Source organism: Atta cephalotes, assembly GCF_000143395.1.
Source record: "Atta cephalotes unplaced genomic scaffold scaffold00021, whole genome shotgun sequence".
Classification (NCBI taxonomy): domain Eukaryota; kingdom Metazoa; phylum Arthropoda; class Insecta; order Hymenoptera; family Formicidae; genus Atta; species Atta cephalotes.
The window spans coordinates 1,090,275-1,111,636 of NW_012130085.1; the positions used below are offsets into that span (position 1 = coordinate 1,090,275).

Sequence of the window (21,362 nt, forward strand, 5' to 3'; positions counted from 1 at the left end):
TTTAACTTTAACTTACTTAACTTATTAAGTTTAGTTAATTAAAGTTAAAGTTAAGTAGTAGTAGAAGTAAGTAATAAGTAATAATAGAGAGTAGTGTGTAGTATATATATATATATATATATATATATATATAGAGAGAGAGAGAGAGAGAGAAATTATAAGTATCTTTCTTTCTTTCATAGGATTTTGACAAAATCCTTGGTAGATTATCGAGTCTCTAGCTTTGCTTATTGTTAGCATCGCATACTGAAAAAAATATAGTAAATTTTAATAAGTATTTAATTCAATATTACCAACTAAACATTTATTTACAATAAATCAATATCTGTTCAAAAAGAAAAATTATTAAATTAAATTAATGTTTGTATCAAATAAATATCTATATATTTAATAAATATCTAGTTAATAGTTCAACTAAATATTTATTAAAATTGACTATATTTTTTTCAATGCAGTAATCTAATGATAGTATCGATATTTAACAATGGATACAGGTGGCAAGTATAGTCTGTAGGACAATAAAATTTCTGATAAAATAGCCGATACAATATTGAGAGGGGGTAACAGGTGCGATTATTAACACCAACTGTAAACATTTAATCAGGCAACACTTGGTCGCTTTAATCCGGAGGATTCAAATATTAACCGAAGAGTAAAATGACGATTGGCGCCGCAGGCACAATCGTGGCTATTTGACGAGGGAAAAAAAATTAATTAATCGTCGCATTTTTAATCGCCGGCGAGCGAGCGTGGACGCCAGCAGCATTTAACGGCTGATTAATGCCGGGTAGTCTAATTCTCGCAATCACGACCATTCGTGTCGCGTCTCGAGGAGCATTGAATTAAATTGGTCTACTTGTTTCTTATTGCGATTCGCTGTCCTTCCCGAGACGGATCGTCGCCGCGCTGAGAGAAGAAATTGTTTCTCATTTTAAATTTAGAATTCGGAATTGTCGGAACTTCAAAGAGACCCCTTAATTGCGACTCGAAATGGGCAAAAAATAAAGTCCTTTTTCCCTTTTCCTCCTTCCTCTCAGATGAGACGAGAACGCATCCGACAAGTTGGAGAACACTCATTCGACACCTGAGACCTTGAGACTTCGTTCATTGTGTTGAAGTGCGCGGTCTGCAAATGCGACCGACCGCACGTACGAACTCGCTATATACGCTATTTTCCTCGTGCAATCAAATACTTCAGCGGATGAATATTCACGCGTTACCGCCGGGCAGCTGTACCAACTGAAAGTTAAAGCTAATTCAGAAACCGGAAAAGTAAAACGACAATATACATACACTAGCTTCGCTTCGAGCACGAGCGATACACACGTCCGGATAAAATTTACCCCTTCTATTATCCAGTTCGTGCGTGCATACTAAACTGCACGTTGCCGTAGCAAGGTGCATTTCTCTTTCCCTGCTTTCGCTGCTCTTTCTCTCGCACTTTATTGCCGCCAGCGGCCGTTTAGCGCAATAAATTAGACGCGGCGACGGTAAGCGCCATGTTATACTGACGATCAAAGGTAATTTGATTTATGTATCTCACCCCTACTGTGAGAACGAGGGAGGGATCCACGGCGCCTTGGAGATTCGACTTCCCCAAAACACGGCGAATCCGCGGAGCGTTGCACACACACACACACACACACACACACACACACACACACACACACACACACACACACACGCGCGCGCGCGCGCGCGCGCGCGCATACCTACAAAGTCTGTGTAATTAACGTAAAGACGCGCACGGTTGCCCGAAGTTCCTGCCACATCGACCGTATAACGTGACGTTATAATAGAAACCGTAGACACGCCGTCTCAGACATAGGTCAAATAACGAGAATCACGGGACCGTTTCAGACGTCGTGCGCAAGTTTCCGCAAGTCTCAGCACTAAACCTACGAATTTCCGTAACGCCATTGAATGCATGTCTGAACGATGATGCGATGCGTAAGGAGGAGGGCATTCCGGAGGATGATCAAACGGTTTTCCTCCGAAAGAAACGCTGCACTGGCTTTAACTTATTTTAAGTTGAAGACATTTTATTAGAAACGTGAAAACCGATACTCTCAAAGAGTATTCTCTTTTAAATTTATGAAAAATCTACAAATGTATTAATGTTATTTATAATAAGAAAAATTAATACGACGATAAACTATTTGACAAATTTTAACTTTTTGTCTGGAAATGGGATAAGTGATTCTTACAGATTTTTTGTCGTTAAAAATGAATTCATAAATGAAATTACTCTTTCACGGTTTTGAAAAAATTAAATCTAAAAATGCTGAAAATGGCTTTTTTGATACTTGTGGATTGAAATATCTTAAAAACGTAATATGTGAGCAATTTTATTTAGGGATTTATTTTGAGAGACAGAAAATCTATAAAAATCACTTTTCAATTCGTGGTTTGAAATCTATATTAGACAATGTAATTAATGCTTTTTAGTAATCTTTTAATTATTCGTGAAGTTTATTTAACTTTACTGAACCTTTTAATTGTCCAGATTAGCATTAAAAATTATTGTTGATGTGCACGTCTAAAAATTTTCAAGCGTTTGTCTAAAAAAAAGAAAAAAAACAAATATATTGATACACAATATGATGCATTTGCATCATATCGATATATCTATGAAATTTTTTCTAAATTTTTTTTGCGTTCTACTTCGAATTGATTCTTCGAGTCAAGATAAAAAATTATAATGTTCAGTTGCTGCAAGGTGTTTTATCAGAATTTTATCAGAAACAAACATATTAAAAAAAAGTAACGCATGTCACTCACGTGACTACTTCAAAGTTAAAGTACTCGACATACGTTCCGATAGACGTGAACTTATCACAATGCACATAAGCAAGTCAAAGTTATCCGGAAAAGCAAACTTACGCCGACTGACTGCAACTTTTGTTTCGTAACACGATAAAATGGCTTTCCATCCGTTTTCGAGAACAGCTTGTGTCGTATCTTGAGTGTGTGGCATGCAGATAACATCTTTAAATTTAGAAAAGAATGGCGATGAAGGGATGCCATGTACCAGCTGGTGCTACGATTGAACCTGGCCGGAAAACAGGGTTAATCTTGTCAAAGAGCCCGACCCGCGCGGCAGAATCTATCGAGATCTCGATGGCTTCAGTGTATCTGCTACTGTAGGATCCCCCGTGCGGCGGATTTTCGTGCTGCGGAGGCAGAATGGTGTGACGTGATTGTCCCCCGCGCCTTCATTTAAATTATTCACCAGACAGAATACCGAAACGCGCGCGTGGTGCGCAAAGCGGATGGGAGGCGGCACCGACTCTCCCTCCCCCCTTCCTCCTTCCCCCGGCACTGTTGGAAACGAAGTGACGTTCGTCCCGAAACTCATTTTCAAGCACAAAGGAATCGCCGCGAATAATAGGCGAAGAGTCGACGCTTATTAATAAGTACTGATATTGGCTCTACACGAATTTATGACGAGCGCGTATGTATGTACATAGAAGCGAGCGAGCTCGGCGAGAGCAATCGACTTGAATTAATATGGAATTCCTTTACGAGCTTATTCATCTTCTACTTCATTTCGGCAGCGACGATAAAAATTTTATGATTCATTATCGTAGGACTATATCTGGCATAATGTCATTTCCAAAATATTAACTATCGATTGTAATAAAATTTATGAATAAGAATTGTAATAAGAATTGTAATTCTACTTTTATGTTTGTTTCTACCAATGTAGATTAACTTTAATCTCGATTTAACTTACTCTTTATCTTTTTCTAATTTTTAGAAATCTACATTGCTAAAAATGAACATTAATGGTGCTTTTTGTGAGCTGATGAAACAATCTTTTTGAATATAAAAAATTATATATTCAGTTGAAGTAATGGATGTATTATTTCTTAGGCAAAAAAAGAATAAAATCCTCACGAATCGAGACAGTAGTTTTATCATTCGTTATTTTTATATTGCACAACCAACTGTTTTTGCCTATCGACTATTAAACGCGGTTAGTAATAAAAGCCGTAAATTCTTTCGCAAGTTGTTGTGGTTGAACGTAATAGCCGAAAAAAGATGAGCGTCATTAGCGACGATGTTTGGTCGTGCACATCTCTTATCGCGAACCCATTAAAGCGTGCTATCAAACATAACGTCGCTTTGAAGCCCGGATTAGCTGGCCTTTGCGGAATTTCGATGACCGGCAAGATCAACCGTTGTAATATCGTTGAGCGCCGGACTGCACCGGCCGGACCTGATTGCTTACCGGGGATTAAAGGGTTTATGTGCGGGTGCGTGTCCGCTAAACGATGCAATTTATCTGCGACGTGTCGCGAAGCTCGACGAGCCGTAATATTGCCGGTGAGTTATTAAAGGGCCGAACTTGAGAGGCCCGAACGCTCCGTCTGGGCGCGGACGCGATCTATTCGAACTAGCAACATCAAGGGAGGCAACTTGCAGATTCGGCACAAATTGAGATGTTCAGCCGTCTATGAAAATTAATTTAGACCAAGTTCGCGGGATATCCCTGTGTTGCCTCTACACGCTTTAATACCCGGGCGTGAGTTTCGCGTGAGGTGCGAGAGTTAGTACTAGGCTAGGACTTTACTTCCGTTCTCCATCCTCTCTGTCCCCTCCACTCATGTTAATAAAACTACGAAGATAGTTAACGCGTCGCGTCCGCGGCAACTGCGTAATAACAATTTAAGGCTGATAAATTGGGGGGGGGGGAACTTCATCGCACAATAATCTTAAACGTGACATTTAATTACGGCGTGCACGTCATTTGAAGCTAAACGTGTATAGTTACACTATGTACGATGCTGTTGCAATTTGTAATTGTACGGTAAAGCAGTGATGTTCTAAATTATTTTGATTAAAAAGTGTAAATATAAAGGTGGTCTTTTTAGACAATTATTGTTTTATCTAATAATTGTCTGCAGCTTTTCTTTTTATAAGGTACGTTAGCGTACCAAATTTTGGGGACGTTTGTCCTAGTGTGAAAGCTACATGGCTAACGAATATCAAAGCGAGCGAGTTGCAAATTTGGCGCAGACTGTTCAACCGTCTATGCAAATTCATTTAGACAAGGTGCGGCCGCTAGTTATATGCCACCGCACGCCGAGAACGCAATATGAAATACGCCTCGCATTGACTGTTATTGCAATTGCGGAGAGCTCGTCCCGTAACCGCATTCAAAATGCAATACACTGTAATTACATCGTGTAATTATACTGCTTCAAGTATACCAAATATGTGTCAAACAATAGCGATATATCTCTTTAATCTTATCTCTCTCGCCTACGCATCCTGTGTTTATATCCGTATATCCACCTTGCGGTTTAATAAAATAAGAAAATAAAGAAATACACAGAGAGAAATGTAGTATAACCATTCATTTTGTTGATATGTGATTAACAAAAATTCTTTTTTTTTATTTAAAAAGTAATTTATTTATTCTAATCAAATTTTGAGTAAAACAATAAATTTGAATTAGAATAACAAAAATTGTGTTGCTCTAATTAAAATTTGATTAGAATAATTAAATTTTGATTATAGAACAAGATTTTTTTTTAAATGAAAAAGTAAGAGAGATTTTGTTAATCATATATCAACAAATATAAAAATATATTGTTATACATACCAAACATTGTGCTCTCAATATATAATATTTTATATACGATATTTTTATATTTCTATATTTTTAGTTTTAATTTATGATATAATTAATGTTATATTTTACATATTAGATAAGTTAATTTTTTCCTGCAAATTTAATTTTCTCGGGTAATTCATGCTCAAAGATATCATATCGACCAGTAGTAGTCTGGAGATAAGTAGCTAAAATTCCGAATTTCCGAATTAAATCCGACGAGGTGGCAATTTTATATCTCACGTTGCAGAAAATAGCAAATTGATTTCCGACATTTATATCTTGTAAATTAATGTTAATAATAGCGGCGTTATCTCGAAGGTGTATGTATATTTATACTCTGATCTTAATAAACAACAAATTGAGGAATGTTAAATGTAATGTGTACAATCGAAGCGAGCGGGATAGAGAGATTGATAAAAAATATTATACCTTTTTATCGTGCTTGTAATCGTTTATCTCTGACAGAAAAATTGCTTAAAGACACCGTAAATAAGACTTTAAATCGATAGGATCGCCCGCTGCGCTGAAACACGTCTTATAGCAATCATACATTCTGTATTCTTTATTCTGGCGAAGGGAAGACTCTCTTGTAAGAAAAAGTAGAAGAGAAATTACAGCGTTTGCGTGTAGCACGTATTTATGCAACATATTAAATTTGATCAACATGCTATTAAGATAACAATCCATCTGTGAATTAAGGAACACGGAACAAAATTCATCGAGAGATGTCGTAACGAGATTGAGATTCTTTAACGGGATTATCTAACGATGTAATTTTATCTCCTTCGATACCAGTAAACGCTAGTGTATTGTTATTTCACTTCGAGATATGATTTTAGATATTTATATAATAACGGGAGTTTTTTAATGATGTTCTGATTAATCACGACTCCCGGTTTCTAATAACGCTTCCCATCTTCGATATTACGAAGCGAGATAGAACGAAGCAGATCATTTTTCTGCGATCGCGTCCGGACACTTAAAAGATGCTTCAGGCGTGAAAGAAGTAAACTTCGTTTCCGTCTTATCTCGAGACGGATGCTTTGACTGTCTTCATCTGTGCAAACGAAGTTAGGCGTCAACCTGGACTTCTCTGCGGGAGCGCGCTGAATCGCGATATCGATCGCGATGCAACGCCGGTCCTCTCGCAGCCTCTCGAGTTTTCCGCGAGCTGTCTGAAGGATTTCTCAAGTTTCGGATGCCGGCGGAGCGAAGTATAAAGTTTTTCAAGTGGATTTCCTTCTACTTTCGGCCTCGCATCAAAGAGCTTCACAGCAGCCCCAACGAGTAATGCATTATGAAATTATCCCTGCGCAAAAGCGGATACGCAATAAATATTTGCCGGCGACTACAGTGAAATATCCTTTGACACAAACGCGCGTGGCGTAAAAAAAAAAATTAAAGCTTCATGAAGTTCGGCCGATTGAGAATGGGGAACATGCGTGCGACGACGACAGAAACGCACAGACGGTCGACAGACGTGTAATCTGCGCATGGTGAAAATTGGTTTCGACCAAAAAAAGACGCGGTTTATACAAGAGTTTCAGAGAGAGCTTGATACGTAGATTTAATTTTCTCTAATTACGAGCCGCGCGACGCAGCCATGCGTGTCTGATGCGGCGCATATGCATATTCGACGGCATGTGGGTTGCGTTTAATGAGAGGTGCCTGTTCGACGGCGTGTGTCGTCGGGTTCTGGGGAAAATAAATTTTACAAACGCTCATCGGAAGCGTTACACACATGTTTGAACTTTCGGGAATGATTGTTGACCGACGTTGGTTGGCTTATAAATGAATGCCAGTGCTGCCGGCCGGCGCGCGATTGAATACATGAACGGTTGACTAAACACCATGCAATTTCCATGTCCAATTTACAGCTTATGCAAATGCGTGCCCGGCATTTCGTAATTATATGCGTATATCGAACGCATGATGATTCGAACAATTTCTCCAACCATTTCTTTGATGATACAACTACCACACAGAAAGGGGACTCACATAGGGTTCCCCGTAAAATCCGAATTCAAATGTTACTTACTTTCTGAATTGCTTCTTTGCTTGCTCTGTAGCGGAGTCGAGCACTAAGTACACAGCGTTTTATAACGGACGAATGGAATCGCGGATAGAAGTGGCGTACAAACAAGAGCGAGTTTCCTAGATGGGTATACGAAAGATCGACAGACGAAATTAATTTCGAGAGTAGATGAATGGCGACCGGAAGGATATGTTTAATTAATGATTGAAGTACAGACGTGACATTCAATAAAAATGCTATCGTATGACATATTAGGTGTAGTAAAAAGAAATCCATTATTTTTGCATGAAATTGAATGGACAAATAATGGATTTCTTTTTATTACACCTAATATGTAGCTACATATATGCGTGATGATGTTTCACGCATGTATGTATACATTACTTAATTACACTTAATTCAAAAAAAGACTATAAGATATCGTGTAGTGAAAGGTAAAAAAAAAATGTAAAATTGATAAATAGCATGTGTCTAGTGATCGATATGCTGCTTGCCTTTATAGTCTTGGAAAATGAACTCAATATTGGGGACGTGCTTTGATCCTTAACCAGCTCCCGATAGAGGAAAGTTGGAAAAATCGCTTTCAACTTTGGACGACGATAAAATGTAAAATAAGATTTTTATAAGAACTACGTCACCGTGTTTCGAATGAGATTAAAAATGTAATAACGTAATAACATAGCAATAATATCTAATAAGTTTATTAAAAAAGTGGGTTGCTTATTCTCGATTGATAAGAATTGATCTTAAGTTCAGAAAGAACTTCCGTGTCTTTTAATAGAAAGAGTTTAAAAATAAGAGGATTAATATATCATTCAAGTATAATAACCGCGCGCGCGAGCAGACAAGCATCCGTGTAAATTTTATGAATTCTATTCATGTTTCGATAATCTTTTAGTACGACTAAATAAATTTTATTAACAATGAAACAAGTAAATAATGGGATTAATAATATAACAACGCGTAGTTCCTTAATAAAGAATGCTGTATAGAAATTATATGTAATTTAAATGCATGAATTGCAACAAAGATAATTAAAACCATTTGCTCTTAATGAAATTGCATTTCCTGTTTTGTTATGCCATTAACATTTACTGTTGTTGAGAGGTGATTATTTAATAATATAAAATGTAAGTCAATTAATATAACTATTAAATACGATATACGCCACGATTTAAACACAAAATTCTCGAAAAATGTTTTTCCTTTATCATGGCGTATGTGGCATACGTGATCGATATTGTGTCGTAATATTTCAGTAGCTCGTCTGACGACACACGGGACTTTCGTGAGAGAGGCGCTTGAACGTCGTAAAGGAAAGCCGGAGGCAGGGTGCGAAAATTGTTTCTTTGTTCCAAGCTAGAGAAGACAGCAAAGAATTCACTTTAATTTTACACTTTGAAGCGCCCTCGGACACAAAGACTGGACGGTGGACCGCTTCAGATCACAGAGTGACCCGCCAGACAATATTTCCGCTAGCAAGAAGACGCGCGCACAGTTTCCTTGGAATTCTTCGAGGTCCCGTAAATGATCTTCACAGTAGATAAAAATAAGAGAACGCTTTCACGCGCGACGTCTCTTCCAACGTCGTACGTTTCTTCCAACGGTTGTACTTGTCGCGAATTTATACGCGAGACGAGACAGACGGACGATGCGACAAATACCAGAGTCGCAAAATTTTCTGCGGAGAATCGCCCGTCGACCGGACTCGCTGGACAATTTCGCATTCATTCAGAAATGCATTCTGCAAGTTTTCAGTCGGCCGCGCGTACAGAGAGACACATAATAGACGCGGCCGGCAATTATGCCGCGCGCAAACGGCCGCTGATTACTCCGCATTCATGGATTACGCCATCCGGGCACCATCGCGTCGTTCCGTTCCAGCGCAATATCGTGGAGGAGTTGCAGGATAATGACTGACGGGGGAGATGTAATAAACGGTGGCCTTCTCCTCTTTTATCGTCGGACGCGACGAGGTCGGACGTGGACCATTGCGAGGCGAAACCGCCGCCATTTGGATGGACTCTAAAACCCCAAGGTGCTACCTAATCCTGAAATTGTCGTGTAAAACGTTACGATTTGAGCCTCGCCCCCCTTATGTTTCTGGTTAAATGCATTTCTGTAACTCGACTCTTTGAACCTCACGTTCCGCTCGTAAATGCGTCACGGGTTACGTTAGTTCTGCTAAGTGCACTTTGTATTCGTGAATATTGTAGTGAACGTTATGGGCGTTGACTGTTGATTGCATGTTCAATACGATTTAAAGGAATTAGTTTTTCAATAATTTATATATCGGGATCCAGTTTGTAGAATGTTTTACTTTTATTGTTCTATTTAATTCGACATTTCGTATAATGTATAAAGCGTATCTACTTTTTAACTAAACTTATGATTTATATTTAAAATTAAAATATCCTTTAAGTTAAATTTAATTTAAATTACTTTTATATTCTTCAATTATATTTCAAATTTATGAACATAATTCATAAAATTCCTTTCATTTCTTTATGTCCTTTATTGCAAAATAATTTTGAAGTGAGAGACACTTGCGTTTCTACTAAGTTTATAATTAATGATTGATTCCTTGAGTCGGAGTCTTAGACTTGATTGGAATTTGAATTCGATGTTTAATTAACGCGGAAAATTTGATGGAAGGCCTAATTGTGCAAAGACAGGAAAGTTGACACTAAGTTTCTTAACGAATCTGTCATTAACAGTTGATTTAATGGTAGAAGTTAGGCATTCAGAGGAATAGAGCATTCGGAGGAATAGAGATATAAAGAGAACTCCTTTCTCTTACTTAATTTTTTAATGTTAATTCTTCCAGGAAATATGTAATTTTATCACTTTTTGAGATAGTGTCTCAAATAAAAGGGATGGCGCGGGTGAGAAGAAAGGAAATGGACGCGGATATACAAGTATAGACGGGCTACTTATCTACATTGCAAATGCATACGCACTTGAAGGAAACGAGCGTGCACTTAATAGTTTCCCTCGGGCGACGGTCACGGTACTGAAAATATCAATTTCAGCTGTGCTCCCGGGAGTAACCTAATCTGGCAGCGTAGCGTGAAACGATTTAAATCCAGTTCCATAGCGGCGCTACACACTAAGGAGATTTCACTTAAGCCAATTCGCCGTGTGGGATTAAAATTTAATCTCGAAAAGATGTTAACAAATAGCGGGCGGAATTCTCGTCGTCGTTCTGTCGATCGTTCGCGCGCTTTCTCGCGCCACCAGCTCGACGCGATGAGTTAAATCCGCACGCCGCGCTGCGCCGCACCGCGCCGGATAAAGGATCGAGTTAGACGCTTGTCATATGCACGTGGCACATTTTTGTACGCGTCAGATGTTCTGACGGAAATTAACGATGCAGATTTTAAAGGGCGGAATTCTATGCAGATCTCGCACGCTCGCACTCGCGTGGACAAAGTCGCGCCGCGCCCTGTCGCATTCCTGCTTCGCATCGTATTAATTAAACGGGGGGACGTCCGCGTAATGAAAAATCCGTCGTTCCGGCAGGTAATACGGAATCGCATATCTCGATTCGGTATTGTTCGACTGTGACACAGACCGCTTGCGATATTATGCTCGCAGTATATATTGAATGATATTATGAGCGCGCGTTTGCTTTAGAGCATGGAATAAAGAGGTGCTTCTATTGAGATTCTTCATTTTAATTCTGTTAGCAATATTGCGATATACTACAATACTGCAGTACCAATCTTGTTTTTCTTCCTCGCGTGGGCGTCATTTTTTTTTTTGGAACGCGCGTAATAAAGAGATCCGTGTATTCATATTCGTGGCATCAGTTCCTCTATTAATATTTCGAAATTGCCGACCGATTGTGCTCGGTCACAAAAGATCAGGGCCAGGTGGGATCTGTGCTGTGCTTCACGGCCATTTAATAGATTCTTTCGTCGAGCGCGGTGTATTGTTTAAGAGAATAAATAAAGCAAGTAGGAAACGTGCAGAAATTTCCTGTGGTGGAAGGTATTAAACATCTTGCGTCAATGACAGTTTAATCGATTTTATTATTAAGCCAGGAATATAATGCCACGTGCATTAAATGCATGAATTGTGTATAACACAGCGCATAGAACGATACATAATATACAGAGGTTTTTGTATGCTTTAAAAAAAAAACGTGATATAAATAATAAATTGCGAATAGAAGATGATTTTTCTCATTACAAAAGATTTCAATTGTCGTTATTGCCATAATGGCTGCACGGAATGTGAGATATACAGTATTTTTTCTTCTACAGTTTCTTTAAGCAGATTTCTTAAGTAATTTGCAGTAATTCCAAAGATACATATCTCATTTTTACGTAATTGGAAAAACTTTCTACAAATTAAGCAAATGTAAATACGCGACGAAACTTTTATTTTTCATCTAAATTTTCAAGCTTTGCATTAGCTTCAACTTAAAGTGAATTTTACTTTAGGATTTTCTGAGACTTTTTAAAAATATTTAATGTTAATGTCGTTAGAATGAAAGAAAAATAATATCACACTAAATTTTCATTAAGAAGAAATTTAAGTCGAGTCGAAATGGTGGCCAGTCTGATATATAGGTTGATATCATTAATCTTGACTTATAATTTGTTCTTCTGCCGATGCATAATTGCCGGTGCGTGGCGCGACACCATAGTAAGCGCGTGACGTATTATCGAGGATCTCGCGAGCAAAAAGCAAGAAGTTTAAGTGCACCGAAGTTCTCGATTTATGAGCGACAGAAAGTTATGCGATAAATAAAGTGGTTAAAAAAATAACGCGAAATATATATATATATATATATATATATATACCGTTGGTTGGTAGACCATTCAAGACGATTTGCGGTCGTGCGTAATGATACGTATAAAGCAGTAAAAACTAATTAAAAATTCATTCCTGTCCCGGACAGAAATAGTTGGTACGATGTTGTGTTTCACACGATTTAAAATCCATTAGGTAAGACGATACTGCAGAGGGCGGGTAAGAAGATAAAGAGGTCGAGATTATGGAAGGATCTACCTGTAAAGTAGGTGCGTGCTTTTGGGATTCAAGTTTTTTTGCGCGTAAAAAGGAGCTAATAAAAGTTTCTTTCGGCTCAAGATCATGTTACGCTGTTTTCTTCCCTGTTGGTTCTATCTCAAGAATCGGGTAACGTAATTATTGTAATGGGAGGTAGCAATTTATATAAATAAGTGATTTTATTATTTTAATTACTCGCTTTTTTCATAACACTTTCTTCATAATACCAGAGATCGTCATACACAAAAGACATGCGAAAAACAATAAATTAAAGAAATATATATTTTTTTAAATAAGAAATAGAAAATTATATTAATTTAATAGATAGCTTAAATAATTAAGAAATAATTGTTAATTACATTTAATTACAATTATACTAATTATGTTTTTCCTTGAAAAATGTATGACAAAATGCTATGTTTTCAGGCTAAGACTGTATTCTAAATTATCATGTTTTTCACGTTTCTATTAATTCCGTTCGTTCTGTCTCTCGCAAAAGCATGTCAAAAATGTAGTCGCAGGAAATTACAGCATCTCGCACCAAATATCGATGATGCATTATTTATTAAAAGATGCCGGTGTACGTGACCCGGATGTTAAGGGATCGAGTATCGTCTATGAAAAACTTCCGGGCCGTTTCGAGAGCACTTTTCTAGAGGAATTTTTTGCTTAGCCGTGTACATTCTCACGACCACGCCGTCTCTCTTTCTATAACCCTCTCTTCCTCATAAAGCCTCGCCTCGGTGACTTCTTATCCTGCGGCTGCCTTAAGCCCACTTTACACTCCAGAAACTTTCTCGTAACCTTCCCGGCCGACGCGTCACGTAATCGCGTAACTCCGCCATCCGCGAAATTTGTTGTCGCCTTTATCACACCGGCACGTACGTTTCCCAGAGAAATTTTATTTTCCGCCCTGTAATCGTCCATCGACGGTTTATACGTGGCCGATCGGAGCGCGATGGCTCTAAGAATCTACTTTACAACGTTTTCCTATTAGATTAAAAGAGTTATAACGTTATATATCCAATCCATTACTATGGATAAGACATATAAAAGTAATGGCGTGTAATTGCATGGATCGTTTGACGTAAAAAATTATCATTGCTTTTGTGTTCGATACGATTTTCATGATAGTTATATTGTATACTAATTATTTTAATTTTCAAAGCTAGTAAAGTGACATCGTATGTCATTTGTTAAATTGGCAGGCAGGCTCATGTTTATTTTGTTCTGTGAGTTTTAATGGTTTACATGTATAAATATGGAATGAACATGTTTTGATCGTTATGGACGCGTGAACATTAACTCTTAACTTTGGCCGGCCCGCGTCCCCTTTCACAGTCTTAATAATATGCTGGGTGAATATTCATTTGCGGATTACTTTCATGCAAATTAACGGCGCCACTCCTCGAGCATCGATGGCACTCGCGCGCACGGCGGAGTTCCGAAAGTCTTAAAATGAAACAGTTTGCAAACTTGATACGAACCTAATTACAACTCGCCGGCTTTATTGTCAATAAAACATGGTATATATCGTGGCACCGTAATTTTGATTTCGGCCGCTTTAATGAGTCGTAAAAAGTCGAAACCACGCCTACCAGAACGATCGTCCGGAAGATCGTCATAGTATGTTCTTTTTCGCAAGAGGGTCGCAAACTCTCGCATATGTTGACGCCGTAAAAATTTTAGCGACTTTCACAGTATAAAAGGTATTTGATCGGGACAAGTAGCGAGGTGGTAATTAAACACGCGAGCGTTATCGTCGCAATTAAACACCGGCGCTTTATTCCCGTCGGATACGAGCACGAGAAACGAACATAGAGTAGACTTGGCGAGGGGGTTAACTGTATTCCCAGCTATCATTGATTCCACCGAAATCCGATATCAACCGTACGGAGCGAGCTTGCTGGTATTACAGTAGAAGATCTCGCGAGTTTCCTGCTGTCTGCGTTCATGAGTCGAGTCGTATGTAAGACGACTCTCGCGCCTCCGTCGCCTGCGTATGAATGGAAATATGAAATTTCCGACCACAAGACGTGAGGACAATGTCACGTCGGTCTACTCGAGCTCGGACTAGACGACTCTTCTTCGTCGCACATTTCTAAATAGATAAAGCGACAATCCGTCCGAAAGATGCTGCAATAGCCGAATTTTGTGTCTTCTTGTGTATGGAGATTTTTGTGGAGATTTCAATTGTAAAAAAGTGAGAGAGTAGATTTTACTGTACAGTCGGAATAATTCAAAAGATTGCATCCGTATGCTCTTAACATCTCAGATTTTTGAGTCAATCCTCCTTTTTTTTCTTAATCACGGAGATGCAATCACATCTTCTTGTAATCTAGTTCATTCAGGATCTACATCGATGGACCCTCGGTGGTTCTTCGTCAACATCCTGTTGTAAGCACACCTATCGTTGCGCCTTCGTCGAAACGTGCTTTAGGTTTGAGAGGGCGAACGTGTAACTCGTTTTTACGCATACATTCGAACAGGATTGGAGGAGACTCGTGAAACGTGAGATGCTCTCTTCCACCGATGGGACCGTTTGCATCTTTTTGCATCGCGAATGAGATCCACTTTCGCAAGGTGTCGCAATGAGATTGTAATCTATACGTCTCGTCGAGTAGTCAGACAGTCGGAGACACCTCTCGAAATAGATCTACAATTTAAAAGCCGCTTAAAGCGGACGTAAGAGTCGTACCTCAAAATCCGTAGGACGCACAAGTTTTGTGTACAGGATATCTCAAATCGTTACATTACACTTATTCTGTTGTTTTTGTTGATTCGGATTCTTTGATTTCTTCATCTTTTGAATTACAAGCAATTAGGAATAAACAGACTCTCAAATTATGCAATAAATAATAAAAGTTTAGTATATTTGTATAATTCTAGTTGATTTTTATCATATTTTAATGGACATAGATATATCAAGATATTTGATGTTGAAAATTCTTATGTCAAAAATAAAAATGAACAATTAATGAAAAAGTAATTTGTATTTTCAATTCAGTATTAATCATGCAGAAATTGATCTTGAAATTGGTCAAAGAAATTCTTAGATGAGAATTGAAGTTGAGTTTTGAGATGAGACATCTCGTATACAGCGAACATCGATCATTCCAGCTGATCCTCTTTCGCGCGAAGACGGAAGCGAGAATTTGCAGTTACCGCTTTTTCTGCAGCGCGAATGGCGTTTCACTCACACACAGAAGTCGTTTTTCAATTAGGAAAAGATACCGGCGACGTTCGCGGGGAAATTGATTCTATATCGATGTGCATGAAAGGTCACGTAACGGGATTGATGAGATTATTGGCTCGAGGGGCTCGCCATTTCAAGCCCTAATGCAACAAGTGAAAATATTTCTGTAAGTAAGAAACGATAGCTCGTCGGAAGAAAGAGTGATGATGCAGCTTTATTATTAAACGCAATTTTCGCGATCAATTTCTTCGCGTCCGCCGCTCGACGGAATAGGCCCTGTTAAACATTTAAATGCCGCCCGAGGCTTCATTTGCTAATGAAAATTTAAGATCCACTTTGGAAACGCTATAGGCACAGCCGAGACATTTCCATTCACGTGTAGAATGGCAAAGCAGATAATCTTCGTAAATAGATTGATAGTACAATTAATGTTAGTGTTAATTATATGAATTAAAATGTTAAAGTACAATAATATAAATTAAAATATTTTTTTGTTGAAAAGGAGAGTTTAAAAGAAAGATAAAAGTTTCAAATTTTTAAAATTAAAAACTGAAAATGTCTTTTGAACGCTATTACAATACATCCTAACAATATAATTGATGATACTAGATTTTATAATTAGATTTTATAGCTATTCGTTAAAATTTAATAAGAATTTAATAAGAATACAAACCATCTAAAGCGTGATATCAAGTAAAGTTTAATTGAACGTCCGATCGAATATATTTTCATATAAATAAATGTCTTTATCGGTTACATGATTGTTCATAACATTTCTTACGATTTTTTATTCACGTAGAATATTTTAACCTCGATTAAGCAGATAAAATCTAATATTTTTCGAAATATATTCTTTCGAAAACAAAGGCAAACATTCTCTTCACTTTATTCATGCAAATCGGCATGTCCGAGAAACTTTTCAAAGATAAAGAAGTTTACGAGAATATTAGGCATCCTTAAATTCCAGTGTTTTTCAACATTTCGTACATGGCGTCAGCTGTTATCTGACTGCCATGATACTTATATTATATTTGCTGATTACCATGATATTGCGCAGATGTTGTTAGTGACAACGAGGATATTGTGGAAACCTAACATGGGCCACGATCGGAACAGGTGACTATCCGTAGTTCGATCGATAATTCACAATTAGGGTGGTCGGTATGGTCTTGTCGGCTCTAATCTTCAAAGGGTCTCTCTTCCTGTAATAGCGTGATATCGAATAGCTTCAGCCTCGTTTCCTCCGTGTTTCAGACTTGCAGACCACCATGAGCCATCCTTTAAATTGATGAAAGACGGAAGGGATGTATTGCTCATCGAAGTTAAACTTTGTTGCCTTTGCCGTTAATCATCCGTGAGATACTTTCCGAGAAAAATAGTTAGTTAAATTCATAATTTCAGTCGTATATTGTAGTTGTAATTCATATTTAAATATAAACGCAATTACAATTATTATTGAAATTTGATCTTAATTTGTTTTTATTTGAGGATATGAAGCGCAATTAACAGATTTATTATCACTGTATGGAAACGTAAAACCATTTTGTAAGTAACGATATATATATTTTTCAGTTTCAGAATGAATACGACAGTGATCTACAACGGTGCGACAAGCATCATGGATAACATCATCGGTTTTGAATTTGAAAGATACAGCAAGGCGATGAATATCAATATGAATAGCGACAATGATCTTGACGTTTCGCCAGTGACTTTATCATCGGCTTGGTCCAGAGTGGCCCGACTTTTGCTGCTGGCCTCCCTCGCTGTAGGCGGGAGCGTGGGTAATGTCTTCATGATATCCGCCGTCGTAGTGGAGGATCAGCTGAACAAGCGAGGTATGCCCGCAAATCTGTTTTTACGATCGCAAATAAAAATGATAGCGAACGTAGAATTCGCTTGCAAAGGCGGAGAGAATCATTCTCGCTGTATATATAAATTTGAGGTGGAGAATTAAAATAGTAAAGGCGACATTAGGAAGAATTGAAAGAGTCGCGAGAGAGGGAGGGTGGGAGGCAATGGTGTACCTGAAAGAGAATGCTCTCATCGACAAATGCAACGACAAAAGTTTTTACTCTATAGAAGTATATCCGACTAAAAGCCATCCAGGGGGTCGTACATTTCCGACGTGCCTCGCGACAACGTTCTTTCGTATATATCGGTACGGTAAGATCTCTTATCTTTTTCTTTTTTTTTGCGTCTCCACGGACAAAAGCGTCCTCCGTCTGTATCCGGCTGAGGAAGGACATAACAGTAAAGAACGTCGTCGACACAATCTGTAGGAAAGATGGGATCTTCAACGTGCCATTATACCTGCGGCAATGACAAGATCGATTTTTCATATTATTTGCAAACCGTAATTCTCTCATCTTTATAGATACACTGGCGCGATAATAAATAATCCCTGGACATTATCGTGCATCGTTGTCTCCGTACTGGCTCATGCTCAGACCGACCTGAGATAATTATTATTTGCACGCAAGCACTCCACATGGAGCGTAATAACAATGATTATAGAATGGTATACAAAGCAATGGGGATGGAAACGTAATTACATTGTAGCTAAGTATGGCTAAAATATATTTCGTTCTTTCTCCTTTGTCTCCTTATCTTTATATTCAATTTAAATCCACAAGTTTAATTTGTTTGGAAATACGGATGTTTGAAAATGAAGTGTCTATATGAATTATTCCCGAACTTTTAACCTAAAAAAAATTTAGTGATAAATTTGTTGATAGATTTAAAGGAATTACATTTTAGATAAAATTGTAAAAGATGTAACAATTCGTAAGTTTTTAATATCAACATTAAATATCTTGATAATATTAAATTTCAAATATGAGGATTATATATGTTTCGATATTTTCTTTTTTCTAAGATTGTGTTGATTGCAGTTTTTACTTTTATAATATATTGTGTTAGTTTTTAAATTTGTAAAAATTTGTATTGTTCTTGCTTTATAAAATGATTTTTATCACTCGTATATATCTATATATATTGCATACAACTTCCTGAGGAGATTTAGTTCCAGAGCAGCAAATCAATTTTATCTTACTGTACTTTCTCTCTCTTTAAATGACTTTTTCTCTTTTCTCCCTTATTTTTCATCCTTTCCTTTTTTTCTTCTCCTCAGCACTTTAATTTGCCGAGTTTCTCGGTTTTATAACTATGTGCCGTCATACGCTGGCCAGCCTCGTAATTCTTATTGAAACGGCCTGAATCATTTTTTTACCGCTATTTTATTCTGAATCTCGATAGTAACGCAAATAATACCCGCTTTCGTTCGTTCGAAGCTATTCACTGAGAAAATCTCGTTCCGTTTTTCTCGTTTTCCCAGTTATAAAGTTCTTAGCTCGCCGCGATGCTGTCGTCTTTCGAGTTGCGATGACAGCAAGAAACTTGAGTCATTATTATCACGATAACGAGGATTAACCTCTGGATTATCCACGATTTTACAATGATTTCGATGTATTTAAATTTGACACGATAAAAACAATGTTTTCTGGAAGACGATTATATTCTTCATCATGATCGTTTCGACGTTGAATATGTGCGTTTCAATATAGAACATAAAATCCATGGCCACACAAATGAGGATATATATTCTTAATACGCAGCGATGATGGAAGTGCTTGTGTGCTTTAATGGATCGTGTTTGAACATTAAACGCGAGCCTGTGTAAGCGATTGTTGTCTTTATCATTCGCTATTATTTTTTTACATTCTGCCTAACCATATTTTTTATATTCCCTTAAATTAAAAAAAACCGTATGACATAAATTATAATTTAAGTTCCTTTTTTTTTACGAGAATATCTATGTCTACATCTCGTTTTATTAGCACTTTTATTAAAAGCGAATATTAATGGAAGTATAACATTTTAATGTAATTCTTTTGTATGATATAACATCCTTCATTATTTGGTTTTGAACTTTTAATTTATAATAATATTTATAATAATATTTTTTCATTTAATAATTGTATGCCAAGTATCTATGTAGTTTCTTCGTACAGGTATTTTATGGAAAAGCATATATCTCTCTTTAAACTAAAAAGACTGCGGATTATAAAAGGACTTGATTAAGAAAAATATCTAGTACGAGAAATTTTCCTCGAGTTAATGTAAATTTATGCGAATGATTAATAACACAATGATTAATAATATAAAAGTTTGATATAGATGGAACATTGCAAATGAGATATCGAATAAAGCTTGTAACGAGATTGAAGTTTTAATGTGCCGATCGCGCGCGCAATTTCGAACTTCACGATCGCTCCCTTTCCAATAAATACGTCCGAACGTGACGCGACGGCAACTAGCCTGTCTGTAGCCGGAAATCCGGTCCTAACACGCGATTGCTCCTTTTTCCTCGCATCGGCAGGACTGCATGCAGGAGTAACGTCTCCAGTGTGTGCGGTACGGCGCGCGACGTATGTACGAGAAGGAAGGAGAGTAAGAGATAGAGAGAAAGGATAGGGGAAATGCTCGTGGATGTCCGTTGAGTCCGTTCGTGCCTGACGTAAACCCCATTTCTACTGCGGACGTGAAGTGTCGGACGGACTTGGGCTTCGTTTGCGTGAACTCTGCCGGCGCGCGGCGAGAACTCGGGAGAAACAAAAAGCCGACACCGCAGCGGATCCGCGATGCTCGGTAACCCGATGGCGTCGTAATGGATTGCGCAGTCGTGGGGTCGCTATAAGGGTGTACACGGATGAGCGAGTCAATTTCGCGGCGCGTAGCCGCACGAGCGGGCCTGGTTGCCATATAACTCTGCTCGCCCTGTATCTAATGCCGCAACGAGAGAGCGCCGTTCCATATCTTTCTCTCCTCCTCCTACTTTCCCTCTCTCGATTCTCCACGCTCTTGTCCCATCTCGTCTCGTCTGGATGCTCCCCTTGGAAACCCCGATCACGGAGCTAGGCGGTGGCCAAACGCGGTGAATCCCCGCCGGTAATGCGAATACTTCGAGTACTCCGCGGTGCGGTTGGCGAATAGTTCGGTTCGGCGCTCATGAAACGAGGCCCGGTGAGAAGAGATAGAGAGAGAGATAGACAGAGGGAGAGAGAACGAACGAAAGCGCGAACGACGGGCTGACTCGGTAAATCGATTAAAACAAATTCTGATCAGCGCGGATTCATTCGGTACGTAGAAGAATACCCCTGGTGGGAGGGGAAGGGTGCACGTTCCCATGACGATGCTGCGGCTAGACAGGGGACCCGGATGAGAGATGGAGATATAGAGAAGGGAGATAGAGAGAATCAATTTCGAAGTGACGCCACGAGCGCTGATGCGGGATAATTTATTCCACGCATCAACCGCTGAATCGATCGGATCTCGTCACACCGAAACGTACCTCCGGAAAATGCGATCGACGAATGCGAGCGGCGCGAATGCGACTACTGCAGGGCTTAATTTGTCGATACCTGAAGAGAGCGGATCTCTCAATCTCCCCCTCTTCCCCCCCCCCCCTCCTCTCTCTCTCTCTCTCT

General features: G+C 38.5%; 1 protein-coding gene across 1 annotated transcript in view; it reads left to right on the plus strand.

Moving 5' to 3' along the window:
* The first annotated feature begins 16,930 nt into the window (after window positions 1-16,930).
* The window catches only part of LOC105619337 (melatonin receptor type 1B-A-like), a 13,422-nt gene continuing 8,990 nt past the window's right edge, over window positions 16,931-21,362 (plus strand). The window contains exons 1-2 of the mRNA XM_012200857.1: window positions 16,931-16,989; window positions 17,446-17,711. Coding sequence (XP_012056247.1) covers window positions 16,931-16,989; window positions 17,446-17,711 — 325 coding nt within the window. The remainder of the gene's footprint in view (window positions 16,990-17,445; window positions 17,712-21,362) is intronic.